This window comes from Rhipicephalus microplus, chromosome 4 (genome assembly GCF_043290135.1).
Source record: "Rhipicephalus microplus isolate Deutch F79 chromosome 4, USDA_Rmic, whole genome shotgun sequence".
In the NCBI taxonomy this organism is placed as follows: Eukaryota; Metazoa; Arthropoda; class Arachnida; order Ixodida; family Ixodidae; genus Rhipicephalus; species Rhipicephalus microplus.
The window spans coordinates 73,607,210-73,629,901 of NC_134703.1; the positions used below are offsets into that span (position 1 = coordinate 73,607,210).

The 22,692-nt window shown below is 45.7% G+C and overlaps 1 protein-coding gene across 1 annotated transcript; it reads right to left on the minus strand.

Annotated features, from left to right (window-relative positions):
* Nucleotides 1-561: 561 nt before the first annotated feature.
* LOC119172735 (neprilysin-1) lies at nt 562-16,261 on the minus strand. Its single transcript, XM_075893097.1, has 7 exons — nt 16,085-16,261; nt 13,334-13,499; nt 11,343-11,438; nt 10,485-10,778; nt 7,566-8,005; nt 3,882-4,025; nt 562-903 (listed from the first exon to the last, which is right to left on the minus strand). Exons 1-7 carry the CDS (start codon nt 16,259-16,261, stop codon nt 562-564), a joined length of 1,659 nt encoding a protein of 552 aa, XP_075749212.1.
* Nucleotides 16,262-22,692: the final 6,431 nt, after the last annotated feature.

A 22,692-nucleotide genomic window follows, 5' to 3' on the forward strand; every position in this document is an offset into this window, starting at 1 on the left:
CCTTATCTTGTAGGGGTTGATAAATGCGTACACCCACGATTTTTTTTTTTTTACTCGGTAACGCGCATATGTACTCGTGATTCGTGAATGTGCTTTCGATCCCCCACGATGCCGCCATGCCGAGACGAGAAAGATGCGGCGAGCTCTGCCTCGCTATACAGTCCCGTAAATGGCCAACCATTGGTGCGTGGTTTGCCTCGTGCTTGGCGCTTCAACCATGCTCAGAGAGGCCACTAAGTGGCTTTGAGGAAGAGTGAAATATCAGTGTCAGAATATTACTCGTTTACGTCACACCAAATGCTTACGTTACTTTTTTACTAACGTAGTTCTACCTAATCATTGCAGTAAACGAAAAGCGAAATAAATAAATAAATAAATAAATAGATAAAAGTTCTTGCGGCTTTTGCGAATCAAAGTCAGGCGCTGAAAACTCAGCTCTACACGTCTGAATTTCCGTGGTCCGTTTTCTGGCATCACGCAATATGGACGCTCTTTCCGGGACATCAGCGATGTGGCTGCGCAACGACCGCGCACGCCTCCCCGCAGAAAGAATATTTCTTCCTAGAAGACACACTTGTCCACGGGGTTCATCCGGGAGCCCGGCGGGCAGTTGAAGGCCTCGCCGAAGCTGTGCATGTTCATGGCCGGCACATTGCACCTCGCCCGCTCGGCGGCGTGAATGCCCTCGTTGTAGTCCTGCCAGCCGGTACGCGTGCACCATATGATGCAGCGGGACACGAAGTACAGCTGCTCGCTGGTCAGGTTGAGCGTGGAGTCACCGGGCACCGTGACGCGACGCAGGCGTTCGGGAAGAGAGCTGAACGCCGCGTGCGACACCAGCGCCCCGACGAAATCGGCCAGGTTTTCGGAGGAGTGGCGCTTCAGATTGTCCGTCTTGCTCACCTGAACAAGGACGTCGAAGGGTTGGTCCACACTTAGTTGATGAGCTCGCTAACTATCTAGAGTTCGAAACTTAGTTGTGCTGTTGCAGCTATAGACGATGATTTCGCGAAATGGAGTCGTAACGAATGAGTTAACACGCGTTTCATCCTCTAAATGCGGCGCTCGCTCGTTTCGCTCTCTCCACTGGTTGATATAAACTTGTTTCCTCTATATGGACCATCAGGTCCATTCATTTCCCCTGCACTTCCTGAACCGGTTCACGGAGGTGCTGCACTTCATCATTCGTTTCACGAGTTCAACATGACGACAGTTGCACCGCAGTATTCGTTTCTAAAAAAGTGCAGCTGTCTTGCGAGGCTATAGTTCACGTATTCCCCGCACCTGCTTGTGAGGTAGTGCCGAGTCTGTGCAGCACAAGATGGCTGCAACTGCAGAAGACGACACAGCCGATTGAATTCGTGTCTGTTATAGCGACGTGCAACAAGTACGACAGTGAACATTTTCCGGTAGACACATGGCAACATGCCAAGCAACGTAAGCGGCGCCGTCTTTCACGGATCACGGCCACCGAGCACACCTTTCACAGACTGTTCGCACGAGGCAGACCCGAGCTCGGCGTGCTGAAATGCTTCGTAGAGTGTGAGCACAACCCTCGAGACAGCTGACAATATAGGAGTTGCACGACATCTGCACTCCCGTATTCGTTTCCGCGTCTCGTCGTTGCTGCACTTGCTGAAACGCCACCTGCACAAAGACGACACCCAGACGGTTGCACCGTGAACTAGTTCTGGAAGTGCAGGGTCAATCGAATGGACCTCGAGTTGACATGTCTCTTCCCCTGAAGGAGTGTTCCTCGTAGATTTTGCGAGGAGGAAAAGCACGCGAGCACGCGAACCTGCACAAAGACAAGCAGGTTCTTTCTGCTGCTGACGCCACCACACTCCACCGTTGACGTCACAACTGACACTGAGGATACCGAGAGGCATGGAGAGGAGTTGTAGAGATTGTTTATCTGTTATTATTATTATTATTATTATTATTATTATTATTATTATTATTATTATTATTATTATTATTAATGTTATTATTATTATTATTATTATTATTATTATTATTATTATTATTATTATTATTATTATTATTATTATTATTATTATTATTATTATTATTATTCTGTGGCTCGCCTATACGGCGAGCAGCGCTGCCACGTTTGGCTCTGCTGACTGTGATGAAACGCTGAACTAGGCGGGCGTGTTTTCTTGAAATGTTAAGAAATGTCCGAGGTGGTTCAGGAGCCCTTTAATATGCAGTGGTTTGGTTCTCTGTGACCCAAACGTTACATGACCGATATTTATTTAATGCGTTGAGCACAGGTCTGCAACATCGATGGTCGAACCCGCCGTGACATATAACTTAAAGAACGTTACCTGTTGCACCGCAAAGCTCGGGAACGTGGGCTCCATAACTGGTGGAGTCAGCTCCATTTCATTGGGAGCAAAATACAAGAACACCGATGCACTTGAATTTAGGTGCCCGTTAAATAACGCCATGTGGTCGATGTTAATACGCATTCATCCACTATACTGCGTGCCTCGATCATATCGTGATTTGAGTTTGAGTTCATTTCCCCGAATTTTTTGTACAGTGCTGACATTGTTTACACATTTGTACGTATGACGTTTGTACATTTAAATATTTTCAAAACCTATGACGTGGAATGCTGAAAAAAAAAAGAAGCTGCGGATGAAACACAGCTTAAAAGGACTCACATCTTAACAAAACGAAACCGCAAGGTGACAGGAGCCGTGTAATGGCATAAACACGATACACCTATATTGCGTGCATCTACATTTAAACCGGCACACGAAAGTAGACTGCGAGGTACAGAGGAAACGCGAAACTTCAAATACAAAAATAGAATGCATTATTAGTAATGAACGCGGAAGCGTCAGAAAGTTCCACTGCTGCTATAGAAAAAACGGTGAAAAAAAATAAAGACATTCAAAGATAATTTGTCCTTGTTATGGCATTAATAGGGCAATGTATGTATGCGTTTAGCTGTGATGTTAACAGAACAAGCTATACATACACTTCCGTGAAAAAAAAAAAAAAAAAAACACGCGGCACTTCAGAATCAGTTCCAGGAAGGTCCGTAGCAGCAGAAACAACGAATGCCTGAGAGAACCGTAAGCCACAAAATTTTAGCTTGTGTACAGTCAAATCGCGTTCCACTTCCTAAGAGCTACACGTGTCGTAAAGTCATGGCGTAATATGTTCTCATTTATATAGAGCAGCTTATCTCGGCGTTTCAGACTCGCAGGCTCCTTCAATCACAACTTATCAATGTTAATGCGAATAATAATAATAATAATAATAATAATAATAATAATAATAATAATAATAATAATAATAATAATAATAATAATAATAATAATAATAATAATAATAATAATAATAATAATGCAGTTGTACGTGATAAAACCACTAATTGATTACGGGGCACGCCGTAGTAGGAACCCCATATTATTTTGACCACCCTGGGGTTCTTTGATTTGCACCTAAATATAAGCACACGAGTGTGATTTGCATCTCTCCCTCATAGAAACGCGGCCGCCGCGGCTGGCAAATCGAACCCGCGTCCTTCGTTTCGACCCTATGCAACTAACTGCTCGGTGTACGGCCCAACGTAGCGACCCCAAGCGGATCAGTTCAAAAAGCAGAGGAAACATTGTGGTTATAGTACACATGGACTTCCCAAGATTTTGTTCGCCCAACATAACATACTTTGAAATTTTGGCAACGCTGGGGAAGAAATCCCGTGAACACGTTCGTCAGACCGGACCAAATATTATACCCAATATTTACTGTACTATACCTTGACGACTTGAGAGACACGACCAGTGTCCCATCAAAGCAATTTTAGCTGTCAATTAAAGAACCTTACGGAAATAAATTGCGGGTAAGTTTCAGCGGCTGACCTTGGCGTGAGATCGCTGGATGCATTGCATGAGTCTGGTATGCCGCACCCGGGACCATTGCGTCAACCAGTGGTGCACCAGGCCGCCGGCGTCGACGTTCACGCCTTGAGCATCACAGCCGTGCGTCATCTCGTGCGCTATGATCTGCACGGGCATGTCATCGCGATCACAATTGTCATCATCACGACCACCTTCGTCAATCACCAGTCATCATCATTTAGTTCGTCTGCATGATTTGTTCGCGCAAGCTTCTTCCTATTACCCATACTGTTAGTGATCCCTATGACGTCACAGGGTCTAGCAATCTCTTGCTTGCTTTCTTTCCACCCAATAATACTACATGTACACGTCTCTTTCCTATTTATATAGATGGACGAGTGATGCTTTTTGGATTACGACGATGGCCTGTGCCAGCACGCTTTTTATTGGATATTTTTATGATCTGCAGATATTGTGAAACGACATTCCATTCCTAATGTCCTCAAGCGCTTACTGAAACAGAATATCTAGTCTACCTCACTTTACGCCACCATTTCTCAGCCTCCCTTCATTAGCCTCAGCTACCTTTTTATTTATGTTCCCCGAGCTGATGATTGATTGATATGTGGGGTAGAACGTCCCAAAACCACCATTTGATTATTAGAGACGCCGTACTGGAGGGCTCCGGAAATTACGACCACCTGGGGTTCTTTAACGTGCACCTAAATCTGAGCACACGGGCCTACAACAATTCCGCCTCCGTCGGAAATGCAGCCGCCGCAACCGGGATTCGAACCCGTGACCTCCGGGTCAGCAGCCGAGTACCTTAGCCACTAGACCACCACGGTGGGGGCATGTTCCCCGAGCTGCCACCGAACTTAATATACTAGGCCTGCATAAATATTCCTCGACTGTTGCATGGATACCTTGATATTCTGTCAAAATATGTCCGATGTTTCTGCATCCTATCAACACGCCAAGCGAGAATAATCGTCGTTCGAAAAATTCTTGAATACAGCTAGGCGTTCTCAGGCACGCTGGCCTATAGCTTCAAACAGCAAGTATACTCTTACTGGGGAAATTGCACATGCATGCCGCCTGACATAGACGTCGTCAACTGCACATGCGTATATCTACGCCATCTCCTTCAGACGGTGAGACAGCTGATGACGCGTCTATCGGACGGCATATGTATTTTATATGAGCAAATTCCTCAGTAACTGTTTTTGCAAGTTCAGCAATTGTCCTCGTGCGAAAAAAACTCTCGATCGATTGTTATCCTTGGGCTTTTATCTTTCGTTTCCACTTCTTGCTGTCTGATACGACTCCACCATTCGTTTCAACATTGCCCCTTTCCTAAACGTAGCTATAAATTGCATATTCGACTTGGTGTTGAGCCCATTTTCTTTGTCCCTGTCAACCAAAATTCTTGTAATCTTTACTGGTAAGAGACAGTATATACTAGTGATAACTAACACACAAAGACGCCGAGCAAAGTAAAGGGGGTGTTATTAGAAGTAAGTATATTGTAAGTGAGAAACTAAAGAGGGACGAAAAGATAACTCGCCACCGGCAGGTATCGAACCTGCGACCTTCGGATAATGCGTCCGATGCTCCACCACTAAGCCGTGGCGGCGGCCATATACATCTGTCTACTTTATAATGTATATACGGGCATTTGAACGCAGCAGCGTCAGTCAGCGCAGGTAATTGCCATTACAAACCCTGCCGGTGGCTCATGTTATATAACATCCTGTTTACATTCATTGACGTTAACGTCTGTTAGTTCTAATTACTACTTGGTTTTATTTAACGCAGATAACGAGCCCTTATATTTACGCTTATTTCTTTTTACTGGTAAGAGTATGCTTGGGCATGTTGGTAACTCATGTTTCACTTTTTAGCAAACAAGGGCGAAAATCGCTGTCCGCGTCGCTTTTCGTCCTCGTTCATTTGTGCGCTAAAGAAAATGCGACATTTAAGTTGGTACGTTATTTCCGCTTTGCTCGTCGCCATTTTTCGATGGACTACTTAAATACTATAATCACGCGCCTCTCTTTGTTTATATACTAAACACTACTCAGCATACATCTTCGAAAAAGGTTTTGCACAACTGCATAACTAGCAACGAAGCGCTCAAAAATACTTGGCTATCCTAAACATTAATTACGTTCATACCGAAAGAAAATGAGACTGCTAACATACAGCACTCCCATAACACCAGTCCATGAGTAATGCGCAACAGTATTCCAGGTCAGATTCGTACTTTAGAAAAAAAAAGAATTTTAGGAGGCACTAAAACACGGTATACATTAAACCTTGGTGCTTGTTTTACATTGTTTATACAATTTTGTTATTGAAATTTTCACTTTTCTCGGACCTGTCAATGTTTGCTTAATCCTCACCAGTTTCCGGTTTTCTTATTACTATAACTTTTTCTTGCTCTGTACCCACTCCAACGATAGCCTTGTAATCAAGCTACGGTATAAGAAAATTATTTAATTATTAAGTTCAATGAACAAATTGATAAACAAATTTTAAATAGAGCTGCCCAATGTGAGGCATGCTTAATCTATGCTTCTTTGTGTGAGAGTCCTTTGACTCCTCTTTTATAGTTCCGACTCGCCAAATACGGCTCACATAGAAGAGAAGCGTGAACGTTCTTTGGCGATCATTATACACTCGTTCGGAGAGTCATGGGACCAGAAAGAGGGTTAACGTGGAGTCTTTGAATAGAGTCATACACGTGGAAAGCGAGGACTCAACTGCAGATTTCGTCAGACATCAGCGCGCAGTCTATTGCCGACTGCCTGTTTTCAAAGTTTCATCGAAATCGGTTTCGTTGTTTCACAATCACCGCATTTCACGCTGTCCGCTTTGATCGCTGGGCATGTTCCCACTATATGGCCTGTAAACCTGCTCACATCTTCGAATTGGGGGCTCATGTTCATTAACAATATAACTTCGCCTGTCTTCCTGAACTCTGACACCGTAATAACAGTCCACTCTCTTGCTTGAAATTATTCACTGTCCGCAGGTAAGCTATGTTAGCCTTAGAAATTCTTTTCCCGTAACCATCCCCTTCAGCTGGAGACGCTCCCTTGAAGTAAGTTTTACATGCTGCGCAAACTCGACTTTCTGGGAATGACCATACCCACCCTGCCTAATTTTTTAAAGGGGGGGGGGATGGTATTGCAGACCTCCCAGATGTCGCCCGGAATGACTGGTGGTTCTTCTGTATCACCAGGATGATTTTCAGTAAAAATACATAGAGGCATGCTTATAAACTTGTTACCAATTTAGTTGTTTTTCAGTCTCCGAACATTTGATATCTTTTTGGCCACCTCACATAATATTTTGCGACTAACCACGGCCACAACGTAACGTAGTTGGCAATAGCTGCGACAGCCCCATGGTTTAAGCAAAAATGGGCAACGCGCATGAAACATAAGGCCTTCTTCTACAAAGCGGCGATGAAGGACATTTCTTTTCTATACACACTTGCCGTGGCTAACCCCTTTCCCAAGGCCTCCCGTTATGAAGTTAGGAATCATTAAGCGTTCCGCACACAGGCCGATCGTTAGCCAGTATTTGGGTCAAAATATAATTACGCTTTACAGCCACGCGTACGAAAACGAATTAATATAGTAGGCTGGAATGACTCAGAATTCTCGCTTTTTTTTTCTCCTCCTCTTTTTGACGCACCATTCCGATCACTCCGTAGTTGTGTGCAGCCGGGCCGTGCTTGTAGAACACCGGGCCGCCAATCACGTTGGCCGGAACAAACACCTCGGTGAGCACCACCGCGTAGAAGGCCGCCCCACTGCCCGCAGTGAATACGATGTCCGACGACGAGTTACTGGTCACCCCTAGGCGACTCACAATGCGTGCCGCGCTGAGCCAGGCGCGCCAGAAGGAGGCGCCACTCGGCGTCTCGGGGAATTCGGCGTAGCGCGCGTCCATCCCGCGCGCGTTTCGCAAGCCGTGCGGGAACCCGTTGGCCAATCGCATCGCGTGCAGCTTGTCGAGGGCGAACTTGAGGGACAGCACGTCGAGCCACGAGCTGCTCCTCAGCTGACGCTCGTAGGACGTCTTGAGTCGCGAGTAGATGCGGTCCACTTCCGCTAGGTAGTCCTCGGGCACGGCTGCACAACGATAGGCAAGCGGTGAAACACACTGGGCTTCTATGGCATTCAGCATAGATGGAAAAAAGAAAGTCAGTTTTGTCGCAAGGGTGAAACAGTGAACGCGATAGCGATCAATTCTAATGTCCCTCGAAAGAGGACTAAGCCGCTCGAATCGTGCTGGGAGCTGCTCAAGCAGAAAGGACGCTCGAAAAGAACACACACGGACGAGCGCGAACTAAAAACTGTCATAGCTAGATAATTGCAGCGCGCTGCTCAAGAGCAAAGCAGAGTGCACGAAAATAACGCACAGGTATAGGCAGGACGAGTGCAAAACAGCTGTCGAAGTTGTTACTTATTTGTGTTTGGGGAGCACGCTGCGAATATTGACTGTGCACAGCCAACTACTCCTATACTTTGGGTCTTTTAGCTAAGCATCCCACTCCTTTCGCAACCTCGGCCACTGAAGCGACCGCAATTACCTTTGTGCGCTTTGTAAATTCAATGCAAACTTTGAACTAAAAGCGTGAAACGTACAAACCACCCCTCCCCCTTTTCAAGATAAGCGCACGCGCACACCATGCCCTGTTGGTCAAAGTACAGTTAGTGCAGGTAGAAGGCATGCACGCACGCATTGCAACTTGGGTGAAAAACGAGCTAGGAGACGACAAGGCAGTGCAGGTCATGCACGCACGCATTAAAACTTTGGTGAAAAACGAGCTGGGAGACAACTGCCAACAACAGCTGACAACTTGAGCATTTTAAAGATTTTAAATATCTCGGTGTTGCGTTCGATAGCCATATACACTGTAAAAAACAAATAAACTCAGTATATACTAAGCTAGCATCTGGCAGCAGTATGCCACTGGCTCCTAGAAATTATTTTAATAGCAACATTCTCTGAGTTCTTTATTTCTCATTTGTTTATTGTCATCTATCATACTGCTTAGACTCGTGGGGAAGGACCTTTAAAACTTACCTCGATGCCATCCACATGCATATCACAAAATCGAGCGCTTAGAATAATAGATTATGCGGCATATAATGATCCCAGCGCGCCTTTGTTTCACAAGTTGGAAATTATACCTTTTGATTACGTACAGCAACATAAAAACGCAGTCACCATCAGTAATGTCATTGCACACAGCGTACCTTTCGATTTATCTATTTTTCTTCCTCCTACCACGTCACAATACATGACATCGCGGAATTTTAATCTTCCTTCTACTAATAACGTCTTTGGTGAACGCTTACTACACTTCGTAGGAGCTAAAGTGTGGAGAACATGACACTTAAGACTAAAGATAGTAGGGCTTTCTCAAGCGCACTTAAAAATTATTCGCTACATGTAGAACAATAGTAATGACCATGTACAAAACCTTACACATATTTTGGTGTATAGTCTGTACTTTTTTTGTTTGATTATGAACAAAGTGTAACAATGTGTAATCTTTAGGTTTTCGTACGTGCTATCATGCATTTACGTCACCTTAAATTTTAATGAACTTTCGTGTACTTTTGTTCGTTTTCTTGAAAAAAGTTTTTTTTGATGTTCTGATTTTTTATAGAAATTGTATTCTGCTTGTATACCTTTTCCCGTCAGACCCCCTACTCGCCTATGGCTATGGGTCTAATCAGTGTAGGGCATTTACATGAACTGTATTCAAAACAACCTCAATAAATCTTGAATGTTGAATCTTGAATAAAAAAAACAAACTATATTATGATATCAGCTTTTAAAGGTGCAAGAGCTGTGCTTGGCCAAATAGCGTTATTAAAAATGATAAAAGAGTAACAATGGTCCGCGATTCACGATCTATATATGATAATGGGACGCGGCTGTATGTGGGGGTCTGAATTTCCGCGCCCCATGGCGGGCAAGACACTTAACTATTAAAATCATGAGGGTGGCGTGAAATGTGTCCAGCGGTAATGAATGGAGGTGCCCGTGAAATTAAAATTATTGTGGACACATATGCCATTAGCACAAATACCTCGTGAACGTCCCTGTGCCCAAGTATCAGAGATGCTTGTGGTTCTTCGTGTAACATTCCGATTTCTTGCTATCGCATTCATTGCTGCACGCTTGTGGCGAAACTGTGATGTATAACAACAACAACAACAACAACAACAACAACAACAACAACAACAATAATAATAATAATAATAATAATAATAATAATAATAATAATAATAATAATAATAATAATAATAATAATAATAATAATCAGTGGCAGATGTTCATGACTCACCCCACCCCAGTAGTAATAGGCTTATTTCGTCGGAGTTACGCAACACACTCCTGGACGTGTACGCGTGACCCGCCATTGCTATCGTTTACTTTTAATCGCTTTCGTTCCGGAACTTTCTGTACCACAAGAGAGTCGAGTGACGTTTCCCAGCTCTTGAGAGGAAACATTCGCACCCGCGAAATATACCCACAAATTATACACCCACGAAATTGCACCCACGAAATATACCCAGAGAATAAGCTCAATACGCGTACCTTTCAGCAGGTGTACTCCCATTAGCGGTGCCTCCATGACCTGCGAGACCTTTAGGAGACACTTGTACCAAACGGCGTTGCCAGACAACACGCCGAACGCCTCGCTGCTGCGGCCGAAGCCGGCGAGCTGGCGCACGATGCTCCAGGATACGAGGCGGTGAAACTCGGCTTCCCTGCCTTTCGTCACAAGCAGCTTGAGAAGTGCGTGGGCGTTGGGGTCGACGTGGACGCCGTCGTCGCTCGTGTAGCGACCCAGCGAGTATTTGTATATGATGCGCTCGAATTCGTCTGCGACAAAGTGCGTTAATTATGAATCTCTGTAAGCCGCAGAAGAAGGGATACAATGGAAAGAGATGCAGCCCCGCTTACGCGTTACCCACCTAATCGCTTGTGTATGTACATACAGCGAAAACACCAGGACGCGCACACACAAGCACATCTGCACGCATACAGTTTTTTTTCTTGTTAAAGTGAGTTACGCTGTCATTCGTGGCCGAGCTATAGCTAAAAGCTCACCTAAAAACAAGCCACCATCGATATGAAATCAATTACACTGAAAATCGTGGCAGTTGGCATAACTAACGTCCTCCAAAGCAATTGATTGATGATTGATTGATATGTAGGGTTTAACGTCCCAAAACCACCATATGATTATGAAAGACGCCGTAGTGGAGGTCTCCGGAAATTTCGACCACCTGGGGTTCTTTAACGTGCACCCAAATCTGCGTCCTGTAAAGCAAAGAACTTCCGTTACTTATTAGTGCCCGTGTTTATGACCCCCCCCTCCAAAAAAAAAAAAAACGGCGGGAGAGTACGCGGAAAGCAGACAGAGTTTTGCTGAACTTTGCTCACCTGCCTGCTGCTGTTCAGGGTACAGGATGTTCCTTACTGATACGAAAGACCAGTTCTCGTCCAAGCGGCTTTTCTCCTTGATTAAAAACGTTTGAACTGCGAAGGAAAATGCAAGCATTGTGTCACTTGCTCTCCTGATCGAACAGTCACATGTCACATGGCACGGCAGGGACAACAATCATAATGGTTCATTCACGTTTATTTTGTTAAGTGGTCGAACAGTTGGTCCTCTGAATAGTTAATCATTTTGCATGATTGAACCATCGAAATGACCATGCATGTGGTGTGCAATTGAATGTGAAGTGAGAGAGAGTCTTATTAGGGCTTCTTAGGGAGATAAATGGTAACAATATGATAAATAAAATGTGTTTAGCGATTTAGAGTACTTGGTACTCTATCTATACTATTCGAGAAGCCAAGTATGTTAAGCAAAAGTGTTTAATGATTTGAAGCACTTGGATCTCTACTAGAGGTGGGCAGAGAGCTGTCCCTAAAACAGCGAAATCAGCATACTGACTGTGTGTGTAGAAAAAAGTTGTTAATGATTTAGAGTACTTGGTACTCGACTATGGGAGAGCATAACCTGTCCCGTGGGCCTCACACTCGATGAGGCCGTCGTGACAAGAATTATGCCGTGAACGAGCTCACAAGCCAACATTAGCGGCGTAGAAGTATGTTTAGAAAAAAGTTGTTAACGATAGAGTACTAGGTACTCTACTATGGGAGAGCATAAAGCTGTTCCTTGGGCCTCACACTTGATCAGGTCGTGTTGACAAAAAAATTACGCCGTGTGAGAATTCAGATATAAATGTCTCGTTATTTTTTATAAATGCCTAGGTATTTTTACCTTTAGTGACACGAGCACGGAGAGGCACCCTTCCTAATCTTTCAGACAACCCAGCTTGCGCCGGTGCCCAAAAATCCCGATATAAAATAAACATAGGTGAAAGAAATGAAATGGGTTAAATATAGGGGCTTGATGTATTGATTACTATGTGGGGTTTAACGTCCCAAAAACCCCCATATCATTTTCAGAAACGCCGTAGTGGAGGAATTCGGAAATTTCGACCACCTGAGGTTCTTACTGGCCTACAACATTTCCGCCTCCATTGGAAATGCAGCCGCCCCAGGCGGGATTCGATCCCGCGACCTGCGGGTTAGCAGCCGAGTACCTTAGCCACCAGACCACCACGGCGGAGCATAATGGTTTGATGTAATAGTGCAGGTTAGGTATGTCTTAAGTTAAAATTTGAGTTAGACAACTAGTAGAGAGTCGTGTAAAAAGGATTTAAATCTCGAAAAACCTATCGAATGGAGCTTGTTTTGGCACCCGACAGGCAAAACAAAAATATTGCGCGTATTTAAACGTGGCTTCGGCAGCGCCTGAAATATGAATACTAAAAACGTATGTTAAAATGATGGAACCATTGGGACCGAGTGCCACCCACAGACCCTTTAAGCCCTGCAGTAGGGTCGCTTTAAGCATTTTTGTTTTTGGCGCTTCTATAACACACTCAGTTAGAGAGCGCAGTCAAAGTCGAGACAGGAAACTTGATCGTAATGTATGGTTGAAAATTTTCTCTACCTGGATTTAATCCGATACGGGCCTTAACTGTGAGGAAGTTGAACGGGTTCCAACACCATCAGAAAATTTTCCATGCATCCACTTTTTCGTGTGATAAAAAAGTACACATACCCACCTTCACATCGACCGCCACTTGCTAAAGTTAGCTGTTCTACACATAAATACCCCTTGAAATAAAAGCATTCTGGGTACGGTCTTGAGTTTGATCATGAATAAAAAAACACCATTTAGCAGCGCTGGATCGCACGATGGAGCTTATGTAGACCCGGCCAGATCGCGATCGAACGGGACTCTGTGGCACTGGACTGCGCTTTGTTACCCTGCAAGGTAAAAGCTAGACTATGCGTGGAATTGAGTTCGTATAGGTGTGCATAGATGAGAAGCTTTTGACGTGAATGAACCCTACCTTCATCTTCAAGTGCTGACAGCTGTGAGACGAGCGCCTTGACACGTCCGCTGGATGCTCTGCCGGGGTAGTTTGCGATGACTGCTCTGTAGTAGGAAGCCTTAACGCTAGCTTTCAGAAAAGCTCGTTCCGTGAACCACGCCTCGTCGCTCTCGGCCAGGGCGAGCTGCAAATCAGTGGAAAGAGGTGGAGACGGCGAAGTGGCTGCAAGCCAATAGTGTTAGAAAATTGGACGCTAAGTAAAGCCATTTATGCAGCCCTACACCGCGCCAAGGCCTGTCTGCGTTGAAGCTCCAATATTATTATTGTTATTAGACAATGTACCACAAAAGCGGTTAGATAGGCGCGGAGAAAGACGACGTGGTTTTGGTGTAGATCACAGCTCTTGTTCTCCATCTTGGCTTGCGCGTTGGCGCTGTGTACATATATCTTCAAACGCCTATTTTGCGTGTACCTTCACGTAACAATAATAAATGATATAAGTAAGGCTCCATGTTTTCGGATAAATCCAAAAGAAGTTCGATAAACATTCGATGGTAAAATTTTCTGAGCCCCACCATGGTGGTATAGTGGCTAAAGTACTCGGGCGCTGACCCGCAGGTCGCGGGCTCGAATCTCGGCTGCGGTGACTGCATTTCAGATGGAGGCGGAAATGTTGTAGGCCCGTGTGCTCAGATTTGGGCGCACGTTAAAGAACCCCGGGTGGTCGAAATTTCCGGAGCCCTCCACTACGGCGTCTCTCGTAATCATATGGTGGTTTCGTGACGTTAAATCCCACATATCAATATCAAATGTTTTGATGATTTGGATTCATCTGATAAGCTCCGATTTTAATAGGGCATTTTTTTCAATGTTCAAAGGGCATTTTCAGATCTGATCATCATCAATTAAAAGAAGCACACCTCCATCAGCGACAACACCCCCGTAAGGTATGCTTTCGTTTATTACAGAAAGTTTTTGAGGTTGTAATACGAACAAACTATTATTTATTATTATTTATTGTTATTATATGTGGGGTTTAACGTCCCAAAACCACCATATGATTATGAGAGACGCCGTAGGGGAGAGCTCCGGAAATATCGACCACCTGGGGTTCTTTAACGTGCACCCAAATCTGAGCACACGGGCCTACAACATTTCCGCCTCCATCGGAAATGCAGCCGACACAGCCGGGATACGAACCCGCGACCTGCGGGTCAGCAGCCGAGTACCTTATCCACTAGATCACCATGGCGGGGCGTAATACGAACAAACGTAACTGTTTTGTATTGTAATATTTGTGCTTGTATGTGTAAGGGTTTGCGCATTTGGTCATTCCAGACGTCTAAAATACACTTAGTATGTTCAAATGTTTTCTCGTTCAGATATAATTTAATTTAATTTTCAGAGTAATGAGAATTACAACAACAATGGGTCCTTTATTTTTCATTAAGAAGATGAGGGAGGCTGGAAGAAAACGCTGAGAAGCAGCTTGACTAGCTTCTGCTTCCCGGAAAATGCACTTTTACGAGTTTACATCAGCGCACATCAACAGCCTCACTCACAGGTTAAATGAACAAAAACTGACGAAGGTATGAATGGGTGGAAAAGGGAAATCATCAGCCATGGTGCAACGCATTTTAACCAAAAATCAGATTAACAAGAACACGTTGCGTCAAATTATAATGCAAAATTAAACAGCGAATTTATAAGATTTCAAGATTATAATATTTATTCTCAAGTGTTCATTTGTGCAGCGGTACAAGATCGAATTAATACTTGCGGCAAAAGGTGAGGTTCAAGAAAATTTATGAAAAGCCGCCTGGCCCCTACAGCGCCTTTAGGCATGGAATAGACACTTTTTATTATTCGAAAGTGCGTTTCTCTGCACTGCATATCTGCCCAAGTAATGGCGGCCCTGGTCGTGCTTCAAGCGGAGGCGCGGTCCTGGTTGAACATGCCGGGACTTGTCTGCTATGCGTGTTTGATATATTATGAGTAATGATATATAGGTAGTAGTGGAATTACATAACACAAAGACAACAGTGAAAAACATTAAATGGATATACAATTAATAATTGCAATAAGAGCGGTTTACGAGAATCACACTGACCGGAAGTATTTTTTCTCTCACTCAGTGTTACCATCACATGAGGAGTAGTGAAGAACGAAATTGGCTGCTAATTTAATGGCTACAGTTCATTACTTATTTTTGTTTCTGGCATGAAAAAGGCTGAATGTCTGAAGTCGTATTTTGTGAACGTGTTTGTATAAGGGGCTAGAAAATTCTGACGATCCTGTGCACTAGGTGAAAATAGGTTCAGAGAGACGATACGCTTACATTGCACTGAGTACAATTCACAGTATTACAGTTAAACTGCCTGCCTCTCCTTCATCATCTATATTCAGCATGGCCCCCAGCCCAATGCCGTGTAACAGCTTTTCAAAAACGGTTCCCTGGGTGCCACCATAATGTCCTCTGGGGTGTGGTAAATATGCTTAGCGCCCAAAAAATTTACGCATTGCCAAGGAGGCGCCATAAGCATGCGTCAGCCTTTGCACCCCCATGCCAGGACTCCTCAAAGGAGGTGTATCCTTTTTTCTTTGAAAAGCTCTGTACCAGCGTGATTTTCTCTGTGCTGTGCGATGTGCTATCTTTCCTTCTCTTTCTTCCCCTCCTTTCAATCTCCCCCATCGCGTTCCCGCGTGTAGGGTAGCAAACCGGTTATCCAGGTCTGCTGCACCTACCTACCTTTTTCTCTATGTACCTACCTCAAGTAGCGGTTTCCCCCTCGGCATCTGGAATCTGTTAACCCTGAAATCGACGAAGGCGTGCAGACCGTACTCGAGCGAGAGTCTAACCACATCACGACCGGGGTTTGGGTTGGACGACTCCTCGGCCAGGAGGTCCATGTCCAGAGTGACCATGAAGTCCTTCAGGGCGCGCATCTCGACCCGTCAATTGTCCTCGGGGGCGGCCAGACACGCCCGGAACATGCCGACCGCCTTCTGCACGGCAGTCTGGGATCGGTCCGGTACGTACACCGAGAGCAGCAGAGAGTTGACTGCGGCTACCACGCGTTCGCCCATCTGCGCGCGTAGGCGAGAAGTTGCGCGATGAAAGCTAGTGCTAAAACGAAGCCAACAGCAAGCGTGCAGGAAAGTTGGAATACTTGACGGCCTAAGCGTGCGCAAGGTTTCCCTTAAGTTGGTCGGGGAGGGGGGCGGGGTGGACTTCGGCTTAGCGTCCCACTCTCGTTAAGTCAAAGTATGAGACTCACTTTGTACCCCTTCCCCGACCCCCCCCCCCCCCAAGTCTTATGCAGGCGAAGCAGAAAATCGTCCGGCAGCGCGGTTACGAGCAGTCTACATCTCCAGAGACAAATGGAAGCACCATTTTTTAGCGTTCTCACATTACACACGAAACCAACGCGGCAAGGATTCGAACCCGCGACAATATAACAACAAATAGCAAGAACGACAGTTTCCAGAATATTTGACGCGGTTGAGCAATGGAGCAGGTTGAGTACGTGTGTGGTCAGAATACCTCTAGCAAGACGGAGCCGCCCCGGTAGTTGCCGCAGGCGTACTGATAGAAGTCGACGCACGGGTCACGGTTGGCGTCCACTTGGCGACGTAGATAGTCGGCCAGGGACCGGCAGTCGGTGGTTGTGCATGGCTCCGGTGGCGACGGTCTCTCTGTTAGCGCGCTTGGCGTCAGATTGGCAGTCGGCTTTGCCATCGCAGTAAGATATACGGGAAACGCAAGCATAAATAAGTTATACTGCTGAGGGCTAAGCTGAAAGAAATCTATAGTGCCTATCCGTTTAATAAAATATTTGAGTGGGACAATCATTGTCGAACAAAGAGACTCGTTGTACATTCAAGGCGCAGATTCATGCCGTGCAATCACAAAGAACACTCAAGAATTATTGAAGCGGCGCACTTGACTTAAATATTATGAAATTCTGGAAAATATATTCACGCAATTTTCAATTTGTGACACAAGGCAATTGAAGCGAAAGAAGTGGGCCCGGTGTGCCACCCCTTGGATACACCACTTGGACATAGAGACACAGCATTGTGTCTCCCCTTGATCTATTGCCGTTCGTGTGCTTTTTTTTGCGCTATCATACTGAGTTAATGCGTCGTATCAACAAGCCCTTCAGTCTGTTTTTTTTGAAGCTTCACCTCCCGTTCCTACCACATGGAGAACATTCACACTCTTATGAGAACATTCAAACAACTTCAGGGTGCTCACAAAACTGAGTACAGAAGATGAAGAATAGTTGCAGAGCGCTGGTTTCTTCGTTAGACACTACTGACAAAACCAGCAGACCTAGTTAGGGCTTGAAATTGAAAGCAGTTAAAATAAACTGAAAGGAATTAACGAGCACAGAAAATCACCCTTTCTATCGATGGAGTATGAAGTCCCAGAATTCTAATTAAAAAATTGATGTTTTGTCCCTTTTTATTTTTTTCAGTGTAAGTTAAAGTTATTACGCTACAGTTAAGAGAGAGTGTCCGAATAAAGTACGCAAAACTTTGCGTGCGCTATTGATTGAGGTCACAGCCACGGCTCATGCCCCATCACGCTAACCGCTATTAGCGTTTGCAGTCCGTTCGCAGGAGATCCGAATTAGCGTGCGAAGCATGCATCACCATTCGCAGGCAACAAAAACTATTTTAAAACGCTAACAATACGCCCGAAAACTTAGCGTACGCTATTTGAAAACTCCCCGATGAAATATCAAATAACGTCCCCCACGCTTTCGTTATCGTTATTTCGTTATCCTAAATTTACATGCACGCGTGGTCGCTACCTGTGTTTTCCTAGACGCAGGTGCCCCTGCGGCCGTGAATTCTGTCTCAGTTTCGTCGGTGGTGGTGTCCTCCCGTGGTTTCGTGGTGACCGAAGGCACGGTCCGACTTCTCGTGAATTTCCTGTGTTCATGTGTCCCTGTGGGGCTGAAAAAACCATCATCGGTCCCGATGGCATGCTGGTTGCGCGTCCCACGTTTCGGGGAGGTCGCTTCGCCGTTTCCTCCGCTCGGTGCGCCAGCAGAGAAACCCAACTCCAACTGCGACAGCCGCAAGACAGCAGCAATACCCACGCGTTGATAATTATGCGAGAATTGATTTTTAGGCTAGTTGGTCGTGCATAACTCGCTGAGACATATCAACAAAAAAAATAGTGCACGCGTGCTTATGCGTTTTTTTTTACTGTTTGTCGAATTTCTTTCGTGCGCTATTATGTCTTAGACAGTTATACATGTTGTTCATAAGCACTGCTATACCCCTTAAAACGTGGTGATTCAAACGAGGTGGGCTTGGACGAGCTCAGAAATTTAGAGATGCCTCTCGTTTGCGGATCACCCCAAAATATCCTACAGATGCTGAACTCGAAAAAAAAATGGAAACAACCAATGCCGAATAGAGGTATTGCACAAAAAAAAAAACGTGACTGATGCCCTTATCTAAGAATCGGTATAACACGAAACTGAAACGCGAATTGACAGAGGTAGATGAGCGTTTATTGTGCAATGTTTGAGCAATAGCAACAAATTGCTAAGTCACGTGAATAACTGCAAGCAGCTCGAAATTGCAGCGCACACCTCAAGCAGAAAGCACGCACGAAATAGCATACACAGGACGAACGCGGACTAACAACTGTCACAGCTTAACACTTAAAGTGCCCTGTTCAATTAGAAAGAAACACTTACGAAACGAGGGCACAAGGATACGCAGTACTAGAGCGAACAACTGTCACAACTCTTACTTGGCCGTGTGTCATCGGCGCACTCCTTTCGTAAGCGCCGCCGGCCGCGGCAGCGAGAAAAGTGACCTTCGTCCTCTCCAGAATCACGAGTCTATAAGCGCGCACGCAGGTGAGACCACGTTACGTGGAGGCGGCGCTCAGTGGAGTCGACGACCTTTAAAGCGCGTCCAATGCGAACCCGTCACGCCGTCTCGCTACTGATAACGAAAACTCGCTAAAGTTTCGGAGCTCTGAGAACCGACGAATGATTGATGATTGATGTGTGGGGTTTAACGTCCCAGAGAGAACCGACGAATGATGTAGGGTGTATATACATGGCTTTCCATTAGCACTCTCGACAACGTTCAGTCTGTGGCATGGTGGCCAGTGCCGCTTACTGCGTATCAAGAGGTTGCTAGTTCGACGCCGCTTAATAGAATTTCGCTTCTTGTTTTTTTTGTTTGCAATGCGTTAGTGTATATTTTACAAGGTCACATCCGAGACGTAAATACGTCAGCAGATTCGTGGCGGACCTCGACGTTAAAAAAACTGCCACGTTAAAAAAATATTCACACCATCTTCCCAAAGGGAACGCTGATAGGATGTGAATCAGCAGCGTTGCGCACAGGTGGCGTCGCGGATTGAACAGCGCTAACGCGGGTGCTGTGGTGAGTGCTGGAAGATTCACGAGCGGCGGTCACGGTAGCGGAGCGTGCGGCGGTAGCGCCGAGTGTAGCGGGCGAAAGGGAGAGGCGGGCGCTGTGGCGAGCGCGCTGCCGGGGAGGGAGATAGTGACGTCAGCGCGCACTAACAACTGCAGCGCTCCAACAACTGCGTCGAGGAGAGCGCGTTGCAGCATGTTCGTATGGACGCACGGAGGGACATCGTTACACAAGATGGTCAAAGAGTTGCTTCGCATCTAAAAATTAACCACCACGCGATGAGGATGACGGCGTGGCTGTATGGTATTTGCTTTATTGTTATTTCATAGTAGACGTAGAGATAATCGCTTCGTGCTCACGTTGGTGGATCATCATTGGATCAGCGACCTTTTTCAACTAAGTGACCTTGTTTCTTTCATCGAGCAATGTATTCCCGCGGCAAGGAAGGGCCGTTTTAAGTCACTTGAAGTCCTTGTGTCAGCTGCAAAGCAGCTACACCTAATTCTTACGGAGACGTGCGAGAAAGTGTTGCGATGCCAGAGGTGCTTTATCATCCAGCGTGTGGTTTTGATGCTTGTTTTGCGGTTTGCTTCATTAAAATGAATGTTCAGATCTATGCTGAGCTCCCGATAGCAACGTAAGATATGCAGTTTGCCTTTAATTGTTAAAGGGCCCCTAAAGATTCCAGAGATCGAAATTTAGTTCTCACGTTGCAGTTGTGTACGAGTCTCTGGCGAATGCGCTTGTCGGCTCGTCAGGCCACCTCTTCGAATTCCCTTCCTGAGTGCTCTGATGGTGGAAGCGCACGAACGCGAGCTTTATGAGCCTGGTGTTCTGTTTTTAGTTCACGGAGACGAAAACATTCCGGGGTAGAGATATGCACTTTCCCTATAAAACAAAGCAAACTGCTAATCATCGGAATGATAAGCGCCGAAAGCAAGATGTGTAGTGCTAAGCACTAAGGGCAGCCACCGTAGAATCATATCGGGATGAGTCTGCACAAGATTTGTAAACACAGAAGCTTTATACAGATGGCTCGCATTGACGTCGCTGAAACATTCACGCTGAAGCACTAACATGACGGGACGCGAACTGTGTGACGTCATGTTTGTGTTATCAGTGCACCGAAAGCCCATTTCACGCACGAGGCCCAATATTCGAGCGACGTCGTTATCACACTGACGCCGGTCAATCACCCCGTGATTACCCTGCACTAGCGTTATTTAAGTCATGTTATAGCCATGTTGTGCTTCTGTGACGTCACGTGCGAGCTAGCAATTTACGCCACATCGAACGCGAAAGGTTAGCGTCGGCGTAAACAAGAACAATGCAAGAAGTCGAGCATTCACTGATGACGGCGTGATGACGTCACAGCCCCCGAAATATGTGACGTCATTATCACGTTACAAAATATGACGTCTTCACATGACATATTCACTTGGCCAATGTTGGGCCGATCTCGGAGGCAGTGGAACGCCTTGTAAGGTGCAGAAATCTTCAGGCGAAGGGGTGGGGACGTACAGTAAGATTGACGTAGCAGAAAAAGAACACGAATAAGATGGCTCGCGCCTTCCTGTCGTCTTAGGCGAATGCATAAGTAACTGTGGGACTACTGGTGAGCATTATGCGCATTCCGCAAGCTTAACATACAAGCCTTGTGTACTCTTAAAAAGCGGGACATACGTTCAGGGCATAAAGGCTCTAAGATAGTTTGTCTACAAGATTGAATCACTGCGTTTCGCTACCCGTGACCTCCTTCTCGGTCAACTGCCGTAACTACGAAAAGGCCGTCAAACACTCCGTCTCTATCTGCCTCGTACGTCTTACTGCAAATGGGCGCTGCTTTTTGCCGCAACAGATTTCATCAAAGGACACGCTGAGCTAACGTAAAAAGGGGGTTAATCTCTCATTATCTCTGAAAGACCATTTACATAGGCGACTCTCAGAGGTTCCGCGACCAAGTTTGTGGTAAAAGGTTTAGCGTACTCCGATCGCAACGCGATTTGTCACAAATGCTATGAATGATGGCACAGTGCTGGAGAGACACGAAGTGGAACACGACAGGACGTGCGCTCTTTCACGTCTTTTCTTTCCAGCAATCTGACGTCACTTACAGTAAAAAATCATCTAGCGCAGAAGTCTCGACTTCTTCGTCGGAAACTGTCGCGTCACCTTCAACAGTGGCCGATGTCAATGGGCCCTCACGCACTGGCGCCTGGTGCTGCCGGAGCAATGATGGAATCGTCTCACTGTTCATAAGGCTTCCAACGAAGTAAAACAAATAGGGAACGCCAGCCCATTTCTCATAGTTATCGTACAAGGGCGCTATGTCTGCCTCACACCTTTAGTCAGTCAGAACGATCTCGTTACTTCTTAATTAATGTGTCGGGTGATCCACATTAAGGTTTTTGATGATAATGTCGACCAAGGACGTCCGATGTTGTAATGCGAAAAATTCCCAACTCAATCTTCCGAAAGGCACGGACCAACGGCAGGTCATTGTAAGAAATATTCATCGCTCACATTTTCCTTTTCGGAAGCTCGTTTTCTTTCAAGTCGACCAATGAGAGGGCGGAGGGGGGAGTGGATTCTGAAGTAAAACTTTGTCCCCCTTCCCCCCTTTTCTCCCATGGAGAACTACACAGGTGCCTATGCCTACACCGCTAGTTATGCGACAGCAAATCGTGGGCATGCTTGCTAGCAGAGCGTACCGTTTCGTCAACCATTCTAGAGAGGAAAATCATCATCACGATGAACCCGGCGAGGCCCAAGGTCGACCTCACGCAGCAGACACAGGGATCGACATCACCAAGAAGCGTGGACTGGACTGCAGTACTCTGATTTGGTGGCCACTGGTCGTCTTGGTAGGGAGAGCTCCCGAGCACCAAATCGGCGCTTCTGAAACGACCGGGCGACAGTACTTCCAGAGGTACGACGCACGCAGATAACACTTATAGCGT

Bases quoted from the DNA above. Each gene is read 5' to 3' on its own strand.
- LOC119172735 (XM_075893097.1), bottom strand. From the start codon at position 16,261: ATGCGCGCCCTGAAGGACTTCATGGTCACTCTGGACATGGACCTCCTG. The intron at 10,779-11,342 runs GTGAGCAAAGTT...ACTTTGTCGCAG, and splicing joins CCCTGAACAGCAGCAGGCAG to ACGAATTCGAGCGCATCATA. The intron at 904-3,881 runs GTCAGCCGCTGA...GTCCTTGTTCAG, and splicing joins TCCAGCGATCTCACGCCAAG to GTGAGCAAGACGGACAATCT.